The sequence below is a fragment of the Tachypleus tridentatus genome, chromosome 7, assembly GCF_004210375.1.
Source record: "Tachypleus tridentatus isolate NWPU-2018 chromosome 7, ASM421037v1, whole genome shotgun sequence".
NCBI lineage: Eukaryota > Metazoa > Arthropoda > Merostomata > Xiphosura > Limulidae > Tachypleus > Tachypleus tridentatus.
Window position 1 is genome coordinate 13,356,532 of NC_134831.1, and position 24,866 is coordinate 13,381,397.

General features: G+C 34.8%; 1 protein-coding gene across 1 annotated transcript; it reads right to left on the reverse strand.

Moving 5' to 3' along the window:
- Positions 1-1,360: 1,360 nt before the first annotated feature.
- Positions 1,361-23,232, reverse strand: LOC143255145 (ubiquitin-conjugating enzyme E2 Z-like). Its single transcript, XM_076510375.1, has 7 exons — positions 23,027-23,232; positions 21,140-21,212; positions 14,704-14,891; positions 6,692-6,803; positions 5,708-5,832; positions 4,849-4,939; positions 1,361-2,483 (listed from the first exon to the last, which is right to left on the reverse strand). The coding sequence occupies exons 1-7, from the start codon at positions 23,197-23,199 to the stop codon at positions 2,343-2,345; spliced, it is 903 nt and encodes a 300-aa protein (XP_076366490.1). The 5' UTR covers positions 23,200-23,232; the 3' UTR covers positions 1,361-2,342.
- Positions 23,233-24,866: the final 1,634 nt, after the last annotated feature.

The following is a 24,866-nucleotide window of genomic DNA, read 5'->3' on the forward strand; positions in this document are numbered from 1 at the left end:
CACAGTAATAAAATGTGTTGTTTTATTTTAGTAAACTATATCATAAACTATACATAGTAGCAAAAACCTTTTTGGATGTAAGTGAACATGAATACTGACAAGAATTTTGCCCCTGTATGTGGGCGAGTGTATGCATTTATACCACATGATTCAGAAATCCATTGACAGTCATATAATTCAGAAATAGAAGATATAGTAAAACAATTGTTTGTAATATGGGATGAGGTATTATAGGCCTACCGTATAAAAAATATCACTGAAGTTATTTAGTAGTGTTCACCAACAATATTAAATGGGAGGACATCAACAGTAACAAGTGAAACACGTTACAATTTCTGAAGGATATGACATTGGATGCCTTCAGTGATACTGATGCAAGGTAATTCTATAACACCTCACTACATGCCAATAACAATTATTTTTTGATAGCTCTGCATTTCTGGACTATCTGCCTTCAACTGAATCAGCTGTTTACACATAAACACACACACCCTCAAAAGAAACAGCCATTTCACATTATATGGTTTAATTTTTGTCCATATTGTACAAACCTAAGTTGCATTTCACATAAATATACAATATACACATGCACAACATTTAATTATTTGAGCCTTTTAACTTCTAACTGTATTTATAATTAATCTGAAGTTTTCTTACTTTATGATAACATCTCTGTGTGATTATAAAAGTTTTCTTTTCTATTTATCAAAACTTTATCTCTGTACTCAAGTCATTTGTAATATTTTGACTGCGCTCAACTGGAAATCCTTACTGTTATAGTTTGTTTTTGAAATTTCCACAAAACTACATGAGGGGCTATCTGTCCCTAATTTAACTGTGTGAAACTAGAGGAAAGGCAGCTAGTCATCACCACCCACTGCCAACTCCTGAGCTACTCTTTTACCAATGAATAGTGGGATTGACTATCCCATTATAATGCACCCATGGTTGAAATGAAGAGCATGTTTGGTGCAATGAGGATTCAAACCCAACCCTCAAGTTATGTACCATTATAGCCACAGAAGACATCAATAATTAGACTGGCAGTTTCTATTTCAAAGTTTTTTGATTAATATGTTAACACCACTAAAACATAAGTACTACTTTTAAAATTCTCAGAATTGTATATTCTTTCCTTCATTTTTAACACTTATTATCTTATGGTTGTATAAAATGTTTTCAACCATACACAACTTTTTATATATATTAACTTCATTAGAATATTAATGTGATTTTCAATTCCCAAACTAGTACTTTCTCAATGATTCAATATCTTGACCTATTTGTTTTTTCATGATGTTCTTTGATCCATTTAATGTTTGTATTATTATTTACATTATATACCACATTTACACAGAGAGAAAAATAGATATCTTTAATCAGGTTATAGTAATGTGTATTTTAAAAACAAAACAGCATTGACTCACATAACCCTTGATAAGTAAAATGTTTCTCTGATCATGCAAATACGTAATTAAATCATTATCAAAGATGACAGATTCACAGAGATAATTAATACTACATTTTGTCTTAGACTAACAATCTGGTTCATTAAGAATCCTTTCCTACAATAAAATTTAAATGGAATATTGAACACAGAAAAAACAATGTTTTCTGTATATAATACATCTAAGTTTAAAAAAAAAAACATCAACAAATAGTTATTTCAAACAAGCATACACTGGAATAAATTTTAATTCCAGTAATGCATATTACTGTCTAATTTGAATGAAACATTATTATTTGTAAAAGAAGAAAAAGTTTAAAATCCACATTTAAATGTAATGTTCAAACATTTTATTTTTTTCAATAAAAAGGTTTTCATTTTAATGAATCATAAAAACATTTATGAAAATTCACCAACATCGGAGTGTGTAATTAATCTAACTATCAAAGGAAAGTTACCCCAGACAAGATGAGTTTGTATACAAAGTAGTTAAACATCACCCATGAGACTGACATTTTTACTTTGAGCTTAAAAGTGGGTATTTGTGTAATCAGGTGAAGAAGAAAGACACTTGATAAGATATAGAAGCAGTAATTTGATATTTTCACCCTTAACCCACACAACATTAAAAAACTGTTTTTAATTCTCTCTTTTTTCATATGGGATTAGTTGTTTTTTTAAGATAATGATAAAATTCTATGTTCTAAAATAAAACAGTATAAGACTAAATCTTTAAAAACTAATGTATCAAAGATTAACATAACAAAAAAGCATAAATAAAATTAACTGAAACTTAACTCTCTTTTACAGAAAAAAATATTTACAGATATTTGAATCTTTTAAAAATGTATGATAATTTTCACTATTTGCATTCACAAAAATAAACATTTTGTATTTATGAAGTGTCAGAGCTCTCACTTTCTGAATCATCTGCTGGTTTTGTGGCTTGCGTCTTGTGTACTTTAGTTTCAATCACTGTCAATCGTTGCTGGAGTGAATGATAATCAAACCAACCTCGCTTTTCACCAAAAGGATCCTAACAAAAAAATTAGTTTTTTTTAACAGAACTCTTTCAGAAGTTAATTATTCTGTTCAGTTTGGCTTCTGCTTTTAAAACATCTGCATAGCTGCAGATCAAAATCATTTTTTTTACTTCATTGCATTTTATTTGAAGATGTTAAGTCAATTAAGAAATAAAAGATACTAAATATTAAAAAATATGACTGTAGCCAGCAACATAAGTTTAGCTCTTTATTAATATGGCTGTATAAAACACAGCTTTTCTCATGACATTTAGTTGACTTTCCTAAAGTTAAAAAAATATTTAGTACATCTATTACTGATTTACAATGTATCCAAGCTTGATATAAATATAAAAAATTAAAACAAGAGAAACATTTAAATAATTTTCTTATCTACAAAGTTTCATCAAGTGTATTAACTATTATTTGTTCATACTTTTGCAAAATGAACAAAATTAATTACTTTTTAAGTCGGCTGCATATAGGCATGAAGGAAAAAATTAAATTTAAGAAAGTGTGCATTTATAGAAGAATATAATCGAAAATATCTTTTATATATCAAAAATAAACAACAGTAGATGGAGAATTGTAAATTTATGGCAACATTTTGGTTCAAAGTTTGTCATCATTTAGTGATTAAATTCCTTATAAAACTGGTTATCTAAACTATGTATCTTAAGGACTGATCCAATCACATATTCCTCACATGGATAAATGAAATAGCACTTCATTTTCATCCTAGGCACCATTACCTCATTAGGTTTAAACAATAAAATTTCTTTTATATCATGTTTCCTTTTGAATTTTTTTTCAATCATTTACCATGGCTTAAGAGTTACATTCACGTCAGAGTTCTCTCATTTTCCTTTCTCTTTCTTGAACTAGTAATTTAGAACTTGTAAAAATTTATAATGTTGTATTTCCTTCTTATTTTCAATTTTAATTACCTTGATGTACCTTTTAATTCACTCACATTAAGTATTTTCATTCTATTTTCCTAATTGTTTATGTATCATAATGTTTGTCAAATTTGGAAATGGGAACATGAAAAAAACAAATTAATTTATTGTAATGCAAAGATGAAATGGAAAGAAAAAAAAAACTGCTTAACTCAGCATGAGAATTGTGGAGAAAGTATTGGGGGACTAATCTACAAAGGTAGCACAGTAAACAAAATATGAAAATCAACAGATTAATTATTACAAATACAGGATTTAGAAGATGGCATTGGATGGTATTGGAAAAAAATGTTCATACTTGTGCTATAAAGTGTTTCCAGATATCTCTATTCTTCCATCCTATTGTATCAATATATACACATAATGATGTCAAATTACGTGGGTACAGCCTATCTGAGAGAGAGTTAGGACTCTAGTTACAGATTCACTTTTACCTTTGGTTACAAATAATAGAATCTGCAACAGATATATACATGATGTTAAAATATGTCTTTACTATTGTGAAAGTGTATAAACACTAAAAATTCCAAATGCAATCAACATCTCTACAGTCAACCTTTATATTTGTTAATTTAACGTTAATTTTTCTTGGTTAAAATGGATTCTCTAATCTTTCACTCAAGAAAACTATCACATTCAGATAGATCTTGACATCTGATAAGGTGTTACTTACTTGTAGCATCCCATCTTCTTGTCCATGACATTTAGCAATAACACTGTTATTGAAGTAAGTTTGTTTTAAAGTAAAGCCACAATGGGCTATATGCAGTGTACATCCAGAATTTTAAGTCCATAAACTTACCACTGTCCAGCTAAAGGTCATTGTTTTGAATGCTATTTAGATGTTCAGATATTCTATCACAGGAATGTAAGTCCTGATGATTCATTATTTAGGAACCTCAAACTAACTCCTGTGGATTTTTTTCACCTGTGGGTTTGTCAAAGATTAAAAGTCTACAAAGTCCATCCAAATAATTTGTAGAATCTAGGAACTTGAATACTCAGTGCATTTAAAGGAACATATGAAGAAATGGATGCTTCTACTTGCAAATCAGTCATAACTCAGTATCAAATGTGTATGGGTATTGAATGCAGGTATAAAGGCACAGGACAATAAGCTTACTTGGTTTCATAGAAACAAAATGTTTGTGACCAGCCCACCAGGTTGTCTTTCATACAACAAAAATTAATTCTGAGACATGAAAAATTTTCAAACCTAAATTACTGCCATGAATATTTTCATGTTTCTTGATACTACTATTTTGGAGACACCCACTTTTTAACTGATAGGATTCCCCATAATAATCCTTGACTGTTTTCAGACACTACTCAAGATCAACACAAACACTTCTTAATAAACTAATAACAATTGAAACATTGCAACACTTAACAACACAATACTGGTTTAAAATAAACATACCAACATTCGCTGTGATGTCAGGTGAAGTTTACTATTCACAGTGGCTTTATAGTAGTCATAAAACTCGGGGAAAGACTGCAGCATCACTTCTCTGGAAGCATAACATTTTTTGTACACTTTTTTTTTCTTTGTTGTTTGTTATTCAGTATAAAGTTGCATAATGGATTAATGTGCTACTGAAAGTCTTAAAACTTTCTACAGAGCTATAAAAAGAGCATTGTTAAATATTTAAGTTTGAATCAAATTATATATATATATATATATATATATATAAAGCTGTGTTAATAGAAGTTGGTTAAAATTTGCAAAACTCCACAATCTCTTTTTAATAAGTATCTTTCTATTGACAGTACACAAAAGTTTTCTACAGTATATCATAAGGACACAGCTAACATGACATGTTGACAGAATATCTGGAATTTTCTGTTAATTTTTAAATTGCATTTTCCACAAAAATACAGTATAAGTAATATTTTATTGTAATATTCTATAACTTCTGAATTGCTGTCTACTTTTAAAAAAGTGACTCTTTACTTTCTTTCCTTAACAACAGTTCCTACATTTTACATATTCACATGACTTGATAACAAACAAGTCCTGGTTTTAAATGTAATTCTTAAAACAGACTACAGATATGAAATCAGTGTAAAAAAAATAACAGATTGAAATAAGAACTACAAAATATAAAAATTGAAAGTCTTATTCTTTCATGTATTTATTCTATTATAAAACCACTTTTAACATTTTACTTTTCTAACAGTTTGAAAGCCATTGAAATATGCTAGAACATTTCTCTGGTTTACACACAGGTTAAAGATGCTATCCTCTTTTTTAATAACTGTGTAAAACTTCAGCCAACCTGAGAGGCTCAGGACATATAGAAGAGTCATTAACCACACCCTCCATCATGTCACAAACAGCCACCCGCATGGTTTCATGTCTAATTATTTCATTATATCTTGCACTGTCTCCTGGGTTTCTTTCCTGTTGAAAGAATATGAAACTAATTAAAGTTATAATTTTTTTTAAATGAAACATTTCTGATAGGTACTTCCCTCCTCTTACAAGATTAGCTTTTCTCATTTTGTGCTGCCCTCCAATGTTTTTGATGCATGCTATAAGCCTTCATCATTCCTCTACTGAAATCCAAAGTTCTAACACCTCTCTCACGTAAATCATTATGCATCACCTTTTCACAAATAGTACAGTACCACTATCACGTCTCCCTCTATATGTGCCACTACTCACCTATTACTTCCAAATTTGGCGTAAGAAATGAATATTGAAACGTACTGGAACAAAGGGTGAGAAAAGGGAAGTATCTGTTACAAATACAATTTCATTTAGGAAAATTATAAACTTCTGATACAGTACTATCTCTCTTCTCAAATGATTAGCTTGAATCCCACATTCAAATGAAGAACGGACCAGCTTGCAGCAAGTACAGGTGTATGCTCCAGAAGCTTCCAAAAGACACCCTTTAAAAGAGAGGAAAGGCACGGCACTGTATCAGAATGTTTGTTCTCTTTTCAAGGTGTGCTAATCCCAGATTTTCACAGTCTATGAAAACAAGCAAATAAACACTTTTGTAAAGAAATAAAAAAAATGAAATTTCAGATTTGATATTCTGGTAGGAATTAAAATTAAGTCATCTTTCTTATATACGTTTCAAAAAAACACTCTAAAACACTAAATATATATATTATTAATTAGCTGATCAATAACCTACATTTGTCAACTTCACAACAGATAAAAAAATGTGATCTATCAATCTACCACACCAGCAAAGTTTTATTATGCAATTATTTCTTCATAAACACACACATAAAAAATAGGTGCATACCTTTTCAAAACCTGGCTCATTGAAGTAAGGGTTTTCATTAAGAAGAGACTGAATTGATATTAAAATACTGGATAAACTTTGAGCTGGGCTCCATGCAGGGCCTGACCATGTCCTGAAACCCACATACAAATACTGATGACTATGATATAAATTTATCCAAATTTTAAGTGTCATGTAAAAATACAGTATTATAAAGCAAGAAAATGTGATTCATTGATTGATTTAGTGTTTTATGGCACAAAGCAACGAGGCTATCTGCGCCAGACATTCGGTAAAAAATGTTAAAAAAAAATAAATAAATAAATGTAGTAATAGACATAAATGGAAATGAAGGTAAAACAAAAAAGTATAAAACCAAAGTTGACACCTAGTCTACAATGTTAAGATAGAAGGCAGAGTATACGAAGTTGTAAGGTATATACTCTAGCAAAAAGGTAATGATCATAACCTGCCAGGAAGACTAACAGGTAAGTTCAAGAACCACCGTCAATCACCTGAAGTTGGCCTTTCCAGTCCTGGTTCCGGGTTATGTGTCATAGCAGCTATTATCAAAATGTAAAAGAATAAAAGTTTTAAAAGACACTCCGCAAAATCGTAATAATGAGTAGCCAAATGTCCAGTAAAAAGATAAAAGTCAAGTAAATGGAGTAAAATTTGTAAAAGTAATTGAAGATAAAAGCAAAATGGCAATTAAAACAGAAAATGGAGTAAAAATCAATGTTGACATCCAGTCAACAAAGTTGTAAAGAACTACCTGTAGCAGAATGGTAATGATCATAACCCGCCAGGAAGTCCAACAGGTAAGCATAAAAACCACAGTCAGTCACCTGAAGTTGGTCTTTCCAATCCTGGTTCCGAGTTATGAGTCAATATGGCCAGTACTAAAAGGTAAAGTAGTAAAAGTGTGAAATGATATGCAGCAAAAGTATAATAACAACTCGCCAGGACGACTAACGAGTAGTTCAAACGGATAGTTCAAACAGTAGCGTTAGTCACCTGAAGTTGGCCTATCCAGTCCTGGTGTCGAGTTATTTAATGATCTGGCCATTGTCCAATGTCAAATTGAATGAGAGAGTTTAAAACTGTAAAAAAGGAACCACAATTAAAAAAGGTGTAATGAATAAATATGCAACACTTAAATGAGATTAAAAAGATTAATGGCCATTAAAAAATTAAAAACATTATCAAGGTGGACAGAGTCACCATCACCAATAACTCTGTCCAATGTTACAGACTGACCCTGGGAAAAAATATGTTTAAAATATTGCCGTTGTTGAGAATTGTAACGATGGCAAGAAAGTAAAACGTGGCTGATAGTGATTTGAGTGTTACACAAACTACACATTGGTGCATCAGTTCCAGATAAAAGAAAATGATAAGTTAAAAAACTGTGACCAATGCGTAGCCTAGTGAGAACAACTTCTTCCTTCCAAACTTTATGGAAGCTAGATGGCCAAAGTCCAATTTTGGGTTTGATTGGAAAAAGTTTGTTGTCGCGTTGCTCACTCCAAGTGGACTGCCAGCTGGCACGGAGCCGAGCCTTGAAGACAACACCATAGTCCATGTAACGGAATAGGCACAGGGTGATGGTGCTGAAGCAGACATATTTAGCTGCCATGTCTGCAAGCTCGCTCCCCGCCGAATACCTAACATGGCCTGGTATCCAGAAAAACTGGATTGAAGTAGCTGCCAATGAGAAATGGGCCAGTCGGTTTCAATATCAGCGAGAATAGGATGTGAGCTAACGTAGCGATTCCAAGGCAAGTATAGAACTAAGCGAATCAGTATAAATAGTGCAGTTGGAGTACTGCTCAGCTGCAATATGATCCAGGGCAAGAGATATGGCATACAGTTCAGCAGTGAACACAGAAGCTGTAGAAGATTCTGCACGCAACTACTGACCCATAGCAAACCATAGCAGAGCCCACTGAATTACCTGATTTGGAACCATCTGTATAAATGGGAACTGAATGATTGTTTGAAAGATATTCATTGAATAAAAGACGGTACTTCCAATCTGGAGTATCTGCCTTTTTTAGGTGACTGAAAGAAAGGTCACATTTGGGGGCTGTAATAAGCCATGGTGGGATGGGCCGACCTGTGGAATCTGCAATGTTATCCAAGGACAGACCCAATTCATCCAATTGCGCCCGGATGCGAAGGCCAAACGGAGCAATGACAGATCGTCTGTTCTGAAAAAGTACTGCCCACCGAGGAAGGAAAACACATTTCCAGGTGGCATGCTTTGGTAAGGAACGAAGTTTCGAAGTATATTGTAAAGATAGTTGCAAACAGCAAAGGTGTAGAGAAGGTTCATGAGATTCAATGTATATACTTTGAACTGGAGAGGTACAGAAAGCCCCAGTGCAGAGTCGAAGTCCTTGGTGATGAATGGGGTCTAGCATCTTTAAGGCCGAGGGTCTGGCAGAGCCATAGACCATTGATCCATAATCGAGTTTCGATCTAATAAGAGCACGATATACCTTTAACATTGAACAGCGATCTGCCCCCCAACTGGTAGAAGAGAGAACAAGGAGGATGTTCAGTGCTCTTGTGCATTTGACCCGAAGCTGCTTTAAGTGTGGTATAAAGGTCAGTTTACGATCAAAGATAAGCCCCAAGAACTTGGTCTCCGGGACCACTGGCAGCAAAACCTCACCGATATGAAGTTCAGGATCAGGGTGAATACCCCGTCGACGACGAAAGTGCATGCATACAGTTTTGGAGAGAGATAAATTAAAGCCGTTCGCCAGAGTTCACTTCCATACACAATTGAGGGCGGTTTGTTGTTGCCGCTCAATATATCTCATGTTTGACGACTGATATGAGATGTGAAAGTCGTCGACATACAGCCCATTCGCAACAGTGAGAGGGAGTTGTTCAGTGATGGCATTTATCTTTATACTGAAGAGTGTAACACTCCATACACAGCCTTGAGGGACTCCAAGTTCCTGTACAAAAGAACGGGAAAGTGTCGAACCCACACAAACTTGGAATATCCTGTCCATTAAAAAAATGTTTAATAAACATGGGTAGATGGCCACGTAACCCATATGTATGGAGGTCTCGAAAAACGCCATACCTCCATGTTGTGTCGTAAGCCTTCTCTATGTCAAAGAATATTGATACAAAATGTTGGCGGTTGAGAAAGGCTTCTCTGATAGATGTTTCAAGACAAATTAGGTGGTCTGTGGTGGAGTGCTGTCGACGGAACCCACACTGGGTGGGCGAGAGGAGGTTGTTTGATTCAAGGAACCAAACAAGACGAGCATTAACCATCCTTTCTAATGTCTTACAGAGACAGCTCGTCAAATCAATTGGACGGTAGTTTGAAGGAATCTTGGGATCTTTCCCTGGCTTAGAGAAAGATAAAATAATAGCCTGGTGCCAGGCATCAGGAAAAACATTCTCCTGCCAGATCCGGTTGAAAACAATCAGAAGGACATCAAGAGAAGCAGGAGATAGATGGTGCAGCATGTCATAATGAATATCATCAGGTCCAACAGACGTACTGGCAGACCGATGAAGGGCCATTTTTAGTTCCACCAGGGTAAAGGGACAATTATAGTCAAAGAAACAGTCAGTTCGAAAGGAAAGAGGTGATCACTCTGCCCGAGTCTTGATGGCCAGGAAGGTGGAGGAACAAGCAGAAGTGCTAGATACCCGGCAAAAGCATTCACCTAGAGTGTTAGCGATGTTCAACATCAGTCACCTCCTGACCATCAGAGAGTAAGATCGAGAGGGGACAGAATTGTAGTGCCCATTAACCTTTCGAATCCTGTCCCATATGATCTTGGAACTGGTGGTAGAAGATATGCTGGTTGTGAACTTAATCCAAGATTCCTTCTGGCTTTGACGTCTTACCCACCTAGCATGTGCACGGGCCCGCTGGAAAGCAATCCGTTTGAAAGTGTGGGATATCTACGAAAAGTATCCCAGGCCCGCTTTTGAGCCTTCCGTGCTAAGTGGCAAGCAGGATTCCACCACGAACGAGGATATTGTGGAAAACGTGTCGAGGTTTTAGGAATACACTGAGCAGCTGCATGTGTAATACAGTCAGTTACCGCTGCTACACAATCGTCTATTGATGGCTGATTTACGATGGCAGGATCTAGTTCTGTGAGAGCAGTGAAAGTGGACCAGTCTGCCTGATCCAGCTTCCACCGGGGCACGTGGGTAGGGTGGCATCGACCACGCCAGTCTCTCTCAAAAGGATCGGAAAATGATCACTGCCTAGTGGATTACTGTCAACCCTCCATGAAAAATGGGAGAATAATGAAGGGGACCAAACTGAGAGATCAATAGCAGTAAAGGACTGACTAGGTGCATGAAAGTAAGTGGAAGAACCAGTATTGAAAAGAGAAAGATTGTGATCAGAGAGCATCCGCTCTACAGATCGGCCCCTCCCATCAATAATAGCACTTCCCCAGAGGGGATGATGTCCATTAAAATCCCCTAGGATTAGAAATGGAGATGGCAACTGTTCAACGAGAGCATCAAGATCTGATTGATCATATGTCTCTCCAGGGGACAGGTACAGAGAACAAACAGTGATGGTATGACCCAAGGAAACATGGATGGCTACAGCCTCCAAGGGTGTGTTGAGTGACAAAGACAGGGTGGGCACGTGTTGATCAACCAACAGTGCCACCCCTCCATGTACTCGACCATCACACAACCTGTCATTTCTGTACAGAGAAAACTGCCGAATGGAGACAGTATCAGCAGTTTTGAGAAATGTTTCTTGTAAAGAAAGACAAACAGGATGGTAGGAAGCAATCAGCGTTTTGATGTCATCCAGATTAGAACGTAAACCTCGACAGTTCCATTGTATCAAGGTGGCCATTTTTAAGAACGGGTAGGTGAAGTGGCTGGAGAACCCTTCGGTTTACGACGTCTTTTTTCTTTACTGTCTTTAGTCGGAGGAGGTCTATCAACCTCCATGGATCCTGCTCTGGGTCGGATGGGCAGGTTTTGTTATTGGAAGGGGAATTCAGTGACTGAGGACGCGAACGAATAATTGTTTTGTCTCTTGTAGTGGGAGAAAAAGATGTATCAGAAGAAATGCCTGTATTTGAAACTGAAGGACGTGGAGCTTGAGGTTTGTTGGAAGGTATGGGAGGAACAGAGATGGGTGTGGAAATTGATTCATCAACCTTTTTAACCACGGAGGTCAAAAGGCTTTTCATTTGTTTTGAAAACGATTCTCTTGGAGGCACAGAGAGATCTGTCTGCACTCCCACTGTAGTTGTGGAATGAAGTGCAGCAGCATAGGTCCGAGATGGAGTTGTGGACAGCAATTTCCGAGCCTCAGAATAACTAATGTTATGTGTCGTTTTCAAACTCTGCATCTCTTTTTCCTCCAACCATTTTGGGCAAGAATGAAAGTAAGAGGGGTGAGAACCATTGCAGTTTATGCAATGTGGGTTCATGTCACAGTCATAGGCACCGTGGTCCTTGCCTCCACAACGAGCACATGTCACGGAACCACGACAAGATGTCTTTGAGTGGCCAAATCTCTGACATTGGAAACATCGAAGAGGGTTTGGTATGTATGGCCGAACCCTGCAAATGAGATAACCTGCCTTGATGGTGGCAGGTGCACGTGGTGAAGTAAATGTTAAAACGAGGGTATCTGTTGGCAGTCTAACTCCATCTTTGCGAGTGGAGATGCGCCTCACTGCAGAAACTCCTTGAGTGAAGAGACCAGCGAGAATCTCTGACTCGGGAACGTTCTTCAAATCCCTTTCAACAATAACTCCTCGTGAAGAATTCAAGGTAGCATGGGGTGTAACCTCAATAGGTATATCCCCAATTGCCTTTGAATGCCAGAGGAGTTACTGTGTTGGGATGTGGTTGTTTCAACCAATATGTCACCAGATCGAAGTTTCTTTACTGACTTTGGAGAGCCAGCAAGTCCCTCTAGTCCCTTTTGAATAAAAACAGGGGACATTTGCCCTAAAGGTTTTTCCGAAAGAGAATGTAATATAAGAAAATGAGGTATGTGTGTTATTGATGTTGAAGATTGCTGTTCTGAGTATTCAAGACGTGGTCACTTACCAATTGACTGTTTTTTTACAGTTTTATTTAAAATTTTTGGAGGATCCATAGGAAAAAGAAAAAATTTCGGTACCCACTGACCCCACCCACCATGGAGTCCTACAAGGGGACGCACTACAAAGTCATGCAAGGACAATGCAGCAACTCCAGGGATTCGTGAGCACTATACCAAAACACCAGCATCAGGCACAATGTCCACAACACCCATTGAGAACTTCCAACACTGGTACTTGGTTGACTCTAGCCCAAGTGGACCAGCCGATTGACCCAAGGGGGGTCACCCAAATGCCGCCCGTCTACAGAAATTTAAGGCCAAAGTGGTGTGTTAGAGTTGGACCCTTCAACCTCCAGAATCCTCTCCTCCCCTTCACGGGTCGCCACGAACGGCAAACACGTGGGTGGATGTTTAGATCCCAGAGAAGGTAACCAGATAGAACAGACCTTCCCTGGGAGGTCCCCTCACCACGTACAGGAATCCACGCCGAGGGGAAGAAAATGTGAGACAATCAGCTACAATAAAAACTAAACAACATGTGTTTTAGTTTTCTTCCCTCTACAGTATATCAGGAAATAATGCCTTCCAAATGGTACTATTTTCCCAACACAACAACAAAATATCATGAGAACACAGAATATTGTACAACATAACTATTTTAAAGATACACTTAACATGATATAAAATATATTTTAACAAATTCAAAAATTAAAGTTTTTTTCAGGCTATATTTTGTAATAAAAATAAATGTTCTACAGCAACAATTCTATTGTGAGACAATTATTTTTTTTAAAAATTCATTAATCCTTATTTTCAGTGCTAGATGTTTATACACAAGTTCTGGTAAAAACAAACTTTGACTAGACAACAGAAATGAACATAATTAGATTTAGTGTTTTGAAATGTCTTCATATATATTGGCAATTAATTCTCACAGAAGAAAACTGTTATAAAAAAATTGTTAAACTTTATTTTCTCACAAGGTAATTCACTGCATAAAGAACAAGCAGTAACTTAATATGGTTGCATAAGATGATCCCAATGTTAGGTACAAACTGGAAAATTTATAACAATAATGAACCTTCAGAATACATGTGATAAGTTTACATAATTATCTCATATATTTTAAATTATCTGTAAATGTTAATAAAAACTATAAACAAGATACTCATCACTTGTCAAATGTTACCAAACACTTCAAATCCAATACATTAAAAAGTAAACAAATCGTGCACTGTTCCTTCTGTAAAATGTACAACCGTCTGAATTGACACTACCACACTTAGGTGCTATACATTTTGACTGTTATGCAACATAACAGATAAAAAGATATTACGTATGTTATACCTACTACAATAAAATATGTCAGTTACATTTTGTTTTACAGATGTCACCATAGTCACAGTTCTCTAATAAAAATTAAATGTTACTGCAACAGTAGAGGAAGCTACTCATTTCTAGTACATGTGGCATAATATTATTGGTGGAAGGTAGTTACATAATCAGCACATGTTGCATGGTGCAAAAATGAAGGGGCATAAAAGACTTGTGCACTGAAGAAAACTTTTAGCAATGCTTGGATGGCAAATCAAGGTCAAGATACCTCTGGATGATGGGGGTATTAGTTTCAGAATTGCATTTCATATATATATTTAAATAACCTTAATAAACAGTCTGTTTTCTTTATTCTAGTTCATACTTTAGCAAATTATTAAGAAAATAAAATTATTCTTGTAATATAAGTGTACAATACCTTCAGTGTTTCTTTGTTTTCAATATACATAAATAAACCTAGACTATTTTCTTTGGTACAGAATGAACTAACAACCGATGCTGCAACTGCATTTTCCCACAAAGGAAGTCAGCTAAACAGTTTTTCTAACAACTATAATGTACATTATTAGATACTGACAGTTCGTTACTATCATTCTTAAATTACATTTGTGTAATTACTCACCCAAGAATACTCAAACAGACTTTTCCATTCTTGTACAAATTTGGATTAAATCGGACTCTTCCCTCACCAGTTGTCATTAACTTCACACGAGGTGGCTGAATAGGGTAGTCGGGTGGGCAACGAATCAAAAAGTAAAAGAAACCTCCTTCATAAGGAGTGTCAAATGGTCCTGTGATAAGTGCATGAACCTGGAAAATGATTACTAGAGCTCGTAAACATAGTTTCCAATAAGGTTTACTGAGAACCAAAGTGAAACTGTATAATTAACAACAAAAAATGAGAGATTTAATAAAGAAAAATCACCAGTGCAGGCCTTGAAGCTTCTTTTACTTTTAATTCATGTGTTTGAAGTAAATATGTCTCAAAGTACAATAACAATGCACAATGACTAATATTACTCCTGCCTTTAAGTTTCTATCACTATTTATGCACCATATTTCAACATATCAGCAAATTATAAAAAAACATTAAGAAAATGCATTACTTAAAGTGCTTATAATGTTTCTTTTGAAATTACAATTGGGAAAATAATATAAATAGCCATTCTTACATATAAAACTTTCTGTAAGTTATGTCATTTCTCTATATAAGCAACTAAAGAGGCATGGTCCTAAAAAGTTTTTGTCACGTTATTTCATGCTCTTTTAAGAAATATTTTCATTTGAAGGACCAGAAGTTCTATTACAAACTGGTCTTCCAAGAAGATAGCATGCGAGTCATAATAATTACACATACACTGCATGTATGACGCAGTGTAACTTGGCTTCTTCAGTTTCATGTTAGAAAAACAGTCAAGTAGAATTCTAAACTAATTAAGTTGATAAACTAATGGATTAGTAAACAGATATTTTAGTCCAGCTTGTTTACTTTTCATTATGTATTTCAATATACAGTGGTACCTTGGTTCTCAAACGTAATCCATTCCAGAAGGCTGTTTGAAAACCGAATCAATTTTTCCCACAAGAAATACTGTAAATTAAAAACAGACCTCCAAAAATTATGCATTATGAAGCATTTTAAGTAAAAATATTGCTTATTTATACCTGCATAATAATACTTACATGCATAAAGTCAACCACAAAAACTATAAACACAATAAAAAATAAATAAATGAAACTTTAACTGCACTTTACCTGTGCTGAGGAGAGCTGATGGTGTAAGTAAAAGGTGGTGAGGAACATGGAGAGTAGGAGGGTTATTACTGTTTGGAATGGGAGTCACCTTCCATAAAAACGTCAGGTATCTCTCCTTCTGGGGTTCTTTCTCTTTTCTGTCTGTTTGCGCTGCTACAACCTGCTTGAAACTCACTGGACCTATTTCTCACTAAAAACTTGTCTAATGAGGTTTGTTTCTGCCTGGCACCCTCCCCATGTCTCACCACACTATGTATGCTACTTCTCTTCCTAAATTTTTCAAACCAGCCCCTACTAGCCTTAAAGGCATCACTTATATCAGCACTCATTCCAGGAGTGTTTTTCAGGAGGTCAGCATGCAACAGCTTTGCTCCCTCACAAATGATGGTTTCAGAAATGCTATCACCATCTAACTGTTTTTCGTTTACCCAACTTAACAACAGTTTTACTACCTCTTCCATTGTTTGTGATGTTTGTTTTGTAAGCACTGTCACTCCTTTTGCAACATCAGTTCCTTTGATGACCTCTTTATTTTTCAGTATGGTGCAGACTATAGACTTCGCTATACCAAACTGTGTAGCAAGGTCAGACACGCGAACACCACTCTCATACTTCGCTATGAGATCTTTTTTCACCTCTATTGTGGCTCTAACAACTTTTCTTTTTGGTTTGCTCTTTTCATTATCCTTCTTTGACCTCATGGTGGCTTATTCAATCAGAATATTTAGAAAAAAAAAACGAGAACGTTCACAGCAGATTTTAGCAGGGGTGTGAACTGAGCAAAAGATGCAGGTAAAATGTTTTGAACAAGCTTGGCGTGGGCCGAAAATGGTCGAAGGGTCATTCGGGTCATCAGTCGGGTTATTTTGGGGGTTCAGGCAATAACAGCTTGGTTCGGGAACCAAATTTATGTACGACAACCAAAGACACTTTTTTAAACAATATGTTCGAAAACCGAATTGTTCGAGAAGAGAGTCGTTCGAGAACTAAGGTACCACGGTAGTCCTTGGAAAAGTATTTATCCACCTAGAAAGTTATTGCAGTCTAAGCTTGTATCATGAAACTTTCAAACGGGATATTATATTCAGAAACTACACCATTTATACCAAATTTAGAAAGCTAGAAAAACCACTGATATTATGTAAGAAAGTTAGATTTTCAAAGAAAAATAAAATATTCTCAATTGCATAAATATTCTGCCCCTTTGTTATGGCAGCCATAAACCAGTTCAGGTGCAAAAGACAAGTTTGAAAAGTCACATTACTAGTGTAATGATCTCTATCTGTATGTAATCAAAGTATTGTAATTTGACTTCAGAGAAATACATCTGTTCTAACCACAAATCACATTGTGGTGCAACAAACCAACCATGAAGACCAAGGAGGTTTCCAAACAAGTCAGGGATAAAGTGATAGAGAAACACAGATCAGGAGAAGGTTACATGAAAATTTCAAAGTCACTGATTATTCCTTAGTATGGTAAAGTCTGTTATTAAGAAGTGAAATGTGCTTCATACCACCCAGTCACTACCCAGATCAGGCAAGCAGAAACAGGTTAGAGATGCCACTGTAAAGCCAACAGTGACTTCGAAAAATTTGCAAAGTTCCATGTCCGAAATAGAAGTGGATGCATACATTAACAATATCCCAGTCCCAACACAAAGTTGGCCTGTACAGTCAAGTGGCAAGAAAGAAGGTATTATTGAAAAACAAATCTTAAATCTCATTCAGAATTTGCAAAAAAGTACACAAATGATACTGCAGACATGTGGCAGAAGGTTTTGTGGTCAGGACAACCAAGAAGCTACTGAAGGGAATAAAGCACTTTAAAATCCAAAATGAAATTATATGAGCATCAAAGACAAGAGCAAAGAAAAACTGAAAACAAAAACAAACCAATTTTCAGAATAATCCAGGTTAAGGACTAAGAAATAGTCACCTGAAAAGCACAACAAGTTCAAGGAGAGAAAGAATACAACCATTAGTCTGTTAAAAAAAAAACTTGAAGGGGTAGAACAAAAAACAGTATAATATATTCTTCTAGATTCAGGTACCTCACTAAAGAAAAACATATACAGTTATACACCACATACATGTTCAATTATCAGAAAGTAAACTCTAAATCCAAGTCCTTTAACATTAGAAAATATCATTCCTAACCAACAGAAGAAGAGCTTCCTGGCAGCCATTTCTTTCACTACATGATACCAGATGAGATATATCATTCAATATTTGAACTCATCACATTGACTATATTAATTGTATATTACAGTTAGATGGCTATTGATCATCTTACAAATGTTGAATAACCTGAATAAACTCATTAATTCCACAGGGGAAACATCCATAAAACACCTAAAAACTTACTTTTTAGCACTTAGTCCATAAACTTTCCACTGACCAATAGAGGGATTCTAAAACATAGTGAAAAAATATTCCTAAATAACAGGAAACAAGTCCCTTCAAAAGTGAGAATTGTACATCCCACATCTAAGAAAGCCCAAAGTTTCAGAATCTAGAAGACTTTAAAAGAAACTGGCAGGCTCTAAAACACATGCAAATATAGGAAACACTTTAACAGGACAGAAACAACAGGTGAGAAGGTGCATTAAGATAAAATCAATCAGATGAACAATAAATGAAACCTCAACAAGACAGAAGATGACCTAAGAAGTCCCCTAGATGGAATAAATTAATGCAAGAATACTATAAAAAAAAAAAAAAAGATGAATTATCAACCAGACCATTAACAAAAACTACTATCAGTAATATTATCAAAAGAAGGCATCACAAAACTACAGAAAAAAATGGGACAAAAATAAAGTAATCAATGTTTTTAAGCACAAAATTTAAAGATTTTGCAAGTTTTGTATTTAGAAATACTGATGGTTTGATTTTAATTCATTCTTTATATGAGCACCTAAAATTTCTGCTTGAAAATAGAACAACAAAATACAAAAACAAAAAGCCCCAAAGTTAATATTTTCCATACCAGAAAATATATTTCAGATAGATACCCACTTTTCCACAGAACAAATATTTAATACCATGTTTTTTTGCAAACACCAAACCTTTAAACAAAACTCCCATTCTTATGAGTGGTAATGTCTACTGTACCAGTCTATGGTGCATTCAGCATTAGACAACAGGAGAGTAACACATCCTCCATGCACAGTATGCTCTTTGAACACATTTTATATACCAAAGTTCATATTCGCTGGCATAAAAGATGCACACCAGATGGGTATTTCGTTCTCTGAGGATGAGAGTATCTGAAGTACATTTCAGATAAGGCAGTATGTGCATTTAGAAGTGTCATGCAGTTATTCAGTATGGCTGAGAAGCCATACTTAAATAAAACTGTACATTTATTAACTATCAAATGATGTAATAATTAAATATAGAATTACAAGAACACAGTATTAGTTTGGAATTAGTTTTGCTTCATATTCATTACTTAATGTTTTTCATGCTCTCACAATTTATTACACAGTACAATACTTAAAGCTCACAATAAATAAACATCATTATAGACTAAAACTAATTTGTTTGTCTAACAGATTTAGACCTCTAATATTCTTCACCCTTTATAAATTATTATAGAGAACATAGTTATACTTGATAAAACATAGACATCTTCACACACTTTTCTAACAGGAAACAGCATATAAGTGTGTGTGCGCATGTGTGCGTGTGTGTGTGTGTGTCAGGATCAAACAATCTCCTGTATCTGAAGAATTAAGGCATTTTTGGATAACTTTTTCCTATCATCAATCTAGCTAAGCTGCTTAGGGTTGATAACTCAAAATAGCAGCTGCCAGCTGATCACAACAACAAGTTTATAAGCAATGCAACCTTAGATTATTATCCAAGAGGTTGCACTGAGAAGTGCTGACCTTTCATGGGAATACTAGCTGTCTCACAGGAGGTAGAAGAGGGTTTCTCTACTAATGTTACTAGTGGTCTTCTGGCTGTAAGCTGTACTATTGATTCTCCACCTTTTACTATTACTACCTCCACCACACAGTACTTTGTTTTCCAGTTTGTCTCATTCCATAAATTCAAAATTTTAAAGGGACAAAAAAAGGAGCTTATTATCCCATCAAGGATGTCCCTTCCAGCTCCAAACTATAACCACCTCTTACTTGTTAGGTATTCATCCAATCTTAAACTCAGTTACATTTTCTGCCTCTACCACCCTTTAAAACAGCTTATTGCAAAAACCAATCAGCCTGTTTGAAAAGGACTTTATAAACTGCAAACAACTACTATGCTGCCAAAATTTGAATTCATGTCCCCCTGACCTACTGTTTTCAATGCTACACACAAAAACATTTGTCGGGGTGTGTAAATATATATATACATATTATCAATACTTAATAACCATAAACACCTTCAGAGAAAACAAGTTTAGAGATTTTGGTCTCGTCTCACAGGACACTCCTACCATCCCAGGTATCATCCTAGTGGCTCTTCTCTGAACTTTCTCCAACAATTCATTCAACATCTTTCTTGAGGAAAGGTGCCTAAACTGTACACTGAACTCTAAATGAGGCCTAACAAGTGATTTATGCAGTGAAACAATAATATCCCTTGTTTTATATTCAATATTTCTATAAATGGTACCCAAAATTCTATTAGCCCTATTGCTAGCTACAATCATTGTTCAGATGACACAAATGGTTTTGGAATCATAACATGAAGACATTTTTCCCAAATCATAGTATTGAATGCATTCCCATATAAATCATAACAATAATCTCAATAGTGAAAACCTACATGCATCACTTTAAATTTTGGATAGTTAATCATCTGCCACATACTGGCCCAAAACATCAAATGATCTAAATCTTCCTACAAGTCTGAAGCATCTTTGATACAGTTAACCATCAAAAAAAAACTTAATATTTTGTTAGTAATTCTGGACTTGATATCACAAACATAAATCACAAACAGTTAAAGATCTAGCACAAAGCCCTAAGGCACACCACTAGTGACTGTGATTTCGTCAGATCTATCTCTATTCATTACTCTCTGTTGTGCAGCCAATTTTCTATCCAATTTAATATTTTCCCTACACCCACACTCTCAGTATTGATTTTCCATTGCTACTGTATTTATAAAAAAAATTATAATGTAATATGTTTAACATTTCAATCTGCAACAACTTCCTTAATATATTTTGCTAATTAAACAATAATATATTTAAATATTGAACAAATGTAAATTATTATTATGTATGAATACAAGTGACATCTAGTGTTGATTAGTTGTTACTACAAATGAAACAAAGATTCTACACACCTTGGTCATATCTTTATCATCAGGCACAAGGAACATTCCAGGAGGTGGCTCATTGTACACAGACATAATGTCCCTGAATCAAAAATGTAACTAATATGCATATAATACAACATAAAGTTATACATCTGTATATGTAATACCATAAAAAAATAAAGGATGAGAAAGAAACAAAAAACTAACATTTATGTACTTATATTAAAAGACAATGAATTTTTGAAAATTTTCTTCTTGAAGCAGTTAAATATTAGAAATAATTATTTGTTCCCTCTATAACTTAAAAAACACATACAAAAAGAACCAATACAATTTCAAGACATATCTTCTATTAACCTATTGACGGCCAAGTATTTCAGCTGCTACGGCAGCTCCTACGCCAGATATTTTTCAGCAAAATTGAGTAATGTTTAAAACGTTGGATCGAAAGTGAAACAATTTGTAAGTAGGTCAAATGCATGTATGATGCTGACATCTAGCATTAAAGTTAGGTATTATTGAGAATGAATTAACTCGTCCATGGCACTGTGTTACCAATCGGCTTGGACGATTTATCTTGTCTACTGCACTGAACAGGTTATGAGTGAGCAATGGAAAAATTACAACACACACATTTAGTTAATCAGAAAATATGCTCTAAGAATGTAACTGTTTGCATAATTTCTACTAACTTAAATCTGCAATACTTATTTATCATAACATCTAGATTAAATTAATCATTTTTCAGATGTGGCACTAAGATACTATATTCATACACAATACTTTTTAAAAGTTGGTAAAAAGTCTAAATATACGTATTTTTTTTAAATGTCTGATTCATACTGATGTCTAATTTTGTCATTTTGAAAAACATAATTTTCTCTCCTGCAGCTTTCACAAAAATGCAATAAAATCAGAATTCTGATATTTTGTGCATAAAACTATTGCATACTATTATGAAAAACCTTAAATATTTTAATTTCAAGCTTTACAAAAACCTATTTTAGTTTCTAAACCTTTTCAACAAAAATGTTACCTATCTCTTAATACAATGCCATTAGCAACACAATTTTACTGGGAATGAAATTTATCTCCTTTTACATTTAAGTTCTTCATATATAAATATTCTTTCATGAATTTTATGTTTTTTTTTATAATATTAGGTTTTTAAAGTATGGTATGTCTAATACCCTATGCAGAAGATAAAGAAACCATGGTTAAATTAGTGCTACTCTAACCAAAATAGTAATTTAAAAAATGTGTGTGTGTGTGTGTGTATATAACACTTTAAGGTTTTTGTAATTTTTAATCATATATTATTCTTAGAAATGTGTCTCTAAATCAAAGCTATATACAAAAGTATAGATATCTCTAATTTACAAATCTTCAGTCTGACAAATGGTAAGAAGGTTAAAGTTAGGCAACAGTGAGACCCCAGCAAGGTTTTAACACCATTTATAGGAAGAATATATAAAAAGCTGTGTAGATTTATGGGAAGCTATGCAAGTTCTTGGACATTATGAACTGCCAAGAAGTTACATAGCTTTTTCTAGCAAAAGAATGAAAAAGGGGAAGAAAAGACTTAATGGACAATAAACCTTGTTACCTCAGACACCACCCAATGTAAATATTACACTCCTGCTTATAATTGTGAATTAATTTACAATTTATGTCTAGGAGAGAAAATGATACAAATACTAATGAAATAAAAAAAATTGTCATATCTACTTTTCAAAACTAAAAGTAACTAGACTGGAAATTAGAATTTGGTTCAATACAACTTTATATGTTTTAAAAAATTCAGATTCTGCCTCTGAATCTACAGCCTGAAGTGAATGATTTAAATGAAACGTATTAATCTTATTATTGACCAAAATCAGTGTAACCGAACTTAATTAAACTCTATTAACTTACCTCTTAATTCTTAGCAGGCACTGCGGAGATGGAGTTTCTTTATCCCAATCTCCACTTGATGTTGGATCCCATTGCCACTGTAGTACCTCACCTAAACCGACAACGTTTGCCAATGTTGAACTTGAAGAGCCTTCTTCGTCGTGAAGAGAACTACCATCGTCTGCTTCTGCCATATTGCTCTTTACTCAAAACGCCGTCTATACGATTATTGCTAATAAATTAGATATAGCAAATATTGTGTGGTTGCCATATTATTATTACATTAGTCTTTATTTTCATTCATAAATGCTTATAACTGATAAAAGAATATTATTTACTAGCAAAGCCATGGGCCTATACAGCTCACATTTATAGGGCCGTTATAATGTAGATTTGATAACTGAATTACTATATTTACTTACTCCAATGTAAATCAATGTAAAATTTGGGATATTCTTTCGGGGCATCTCTTGTTTGTTTTGGAATTTCGCACAAAGCTACTCGAGGGCTATCTGTGCTAGCCGTCCATAATTTAGCAGTGTAAGACTAGAGGGAAGGCAGCTAGTCATCATCACCCACCGCCAACTCTTGGGCTACTCTTTTACCAACGAATAGTGGGATTGACGGTAACTAGATAACGCCCCCACGGCTGGGAGGGCGAGCATGTTTGGCGCGACTCGGGCGCGAACCCGCGACCCTCAGATTACGAAGCGCACGCCTTAACGCGCTAGGCCATGCCTGGCCTCGAGGCATCTCTGAAAAAGTGTTTTTACAAAATACTAAAGCAGTAAGGTAAAAAAATATATATATATTATCTTTGTACAAATCTCGGAACTGAGAAGATTAGTTCGGTATCATTTAGAACTCGATATAACAAGCGAATAAAGAGTAGTTACGTGGCACACACAGACACTTAATTTTCTTATATTGACCAGTGCACCCTTGGGCCTATAGCCCACATTTACAGGACCGCTGAAATGCAAACTTAATAATTGAACTACTATGTTGTACTTTTCAGTTTAATAATCATTGTTGCTTTAATGCAAATTTAATTTCTTTAGCCAAGTAACGAACGGTAATTAGTAGGCCTACTTATTTACATTCTCTAATCTAAAACAATAGTACATCTGGGATCTGCTTTCGGGGAATCCACGTGAACATTCTTTCCCGAAATACCCAGGATTTAGTGAAAAGTTTCATCCTTGTATAAATCTCAGAGCTAAGACGATTCAATTAACATCTTTTAGCGAAAATGTGGGCCGATACCCAAGATTTACAGGGCTCCCACCACGCAAATTTCATCCTGGAATATTGATAGATTCCTGCTATAAAAAGTAACATTGCAAAATAGTGTTGAATTTGCACACGATCTCGACCGGATGTATCATGTTCCAAATTAAAGTTCCAAAGAAATAGAAATGCAGTATAATTATATACTCTAGGAAAGTAGGTTTGTTCGTTCGTTTGAAGTCAAGCACAAAGCTACACAATGAGTTATCTATGCTTTGCCCGTCACGAGTATTGACACCCGGTTTCTAGCGCTGTAAATTTGCAGAAATACCACTGTGCCATTGGGGGAGGGGGCTAGGAAAGTATGAGAATGAGATATATATATACTATCTGACTACCACATTAGCGAAATCCACATCCTAGGACACTGTTTTACAAATACATTTCATTTAACCAGTTCTTCAAAGACATCTGTCAACAGTGTAAACATATGCCAATAAAGAAAACTTTAATCTTCAACTACTAGTGAAATACTTAGAGAAAAATTACCAGACAAGCTTTTAAAATTCAACAAACACCAGGATATAGCCTTTCTGATCGATTTCTTTAAGAGTAGTTAAAACTGTAACAT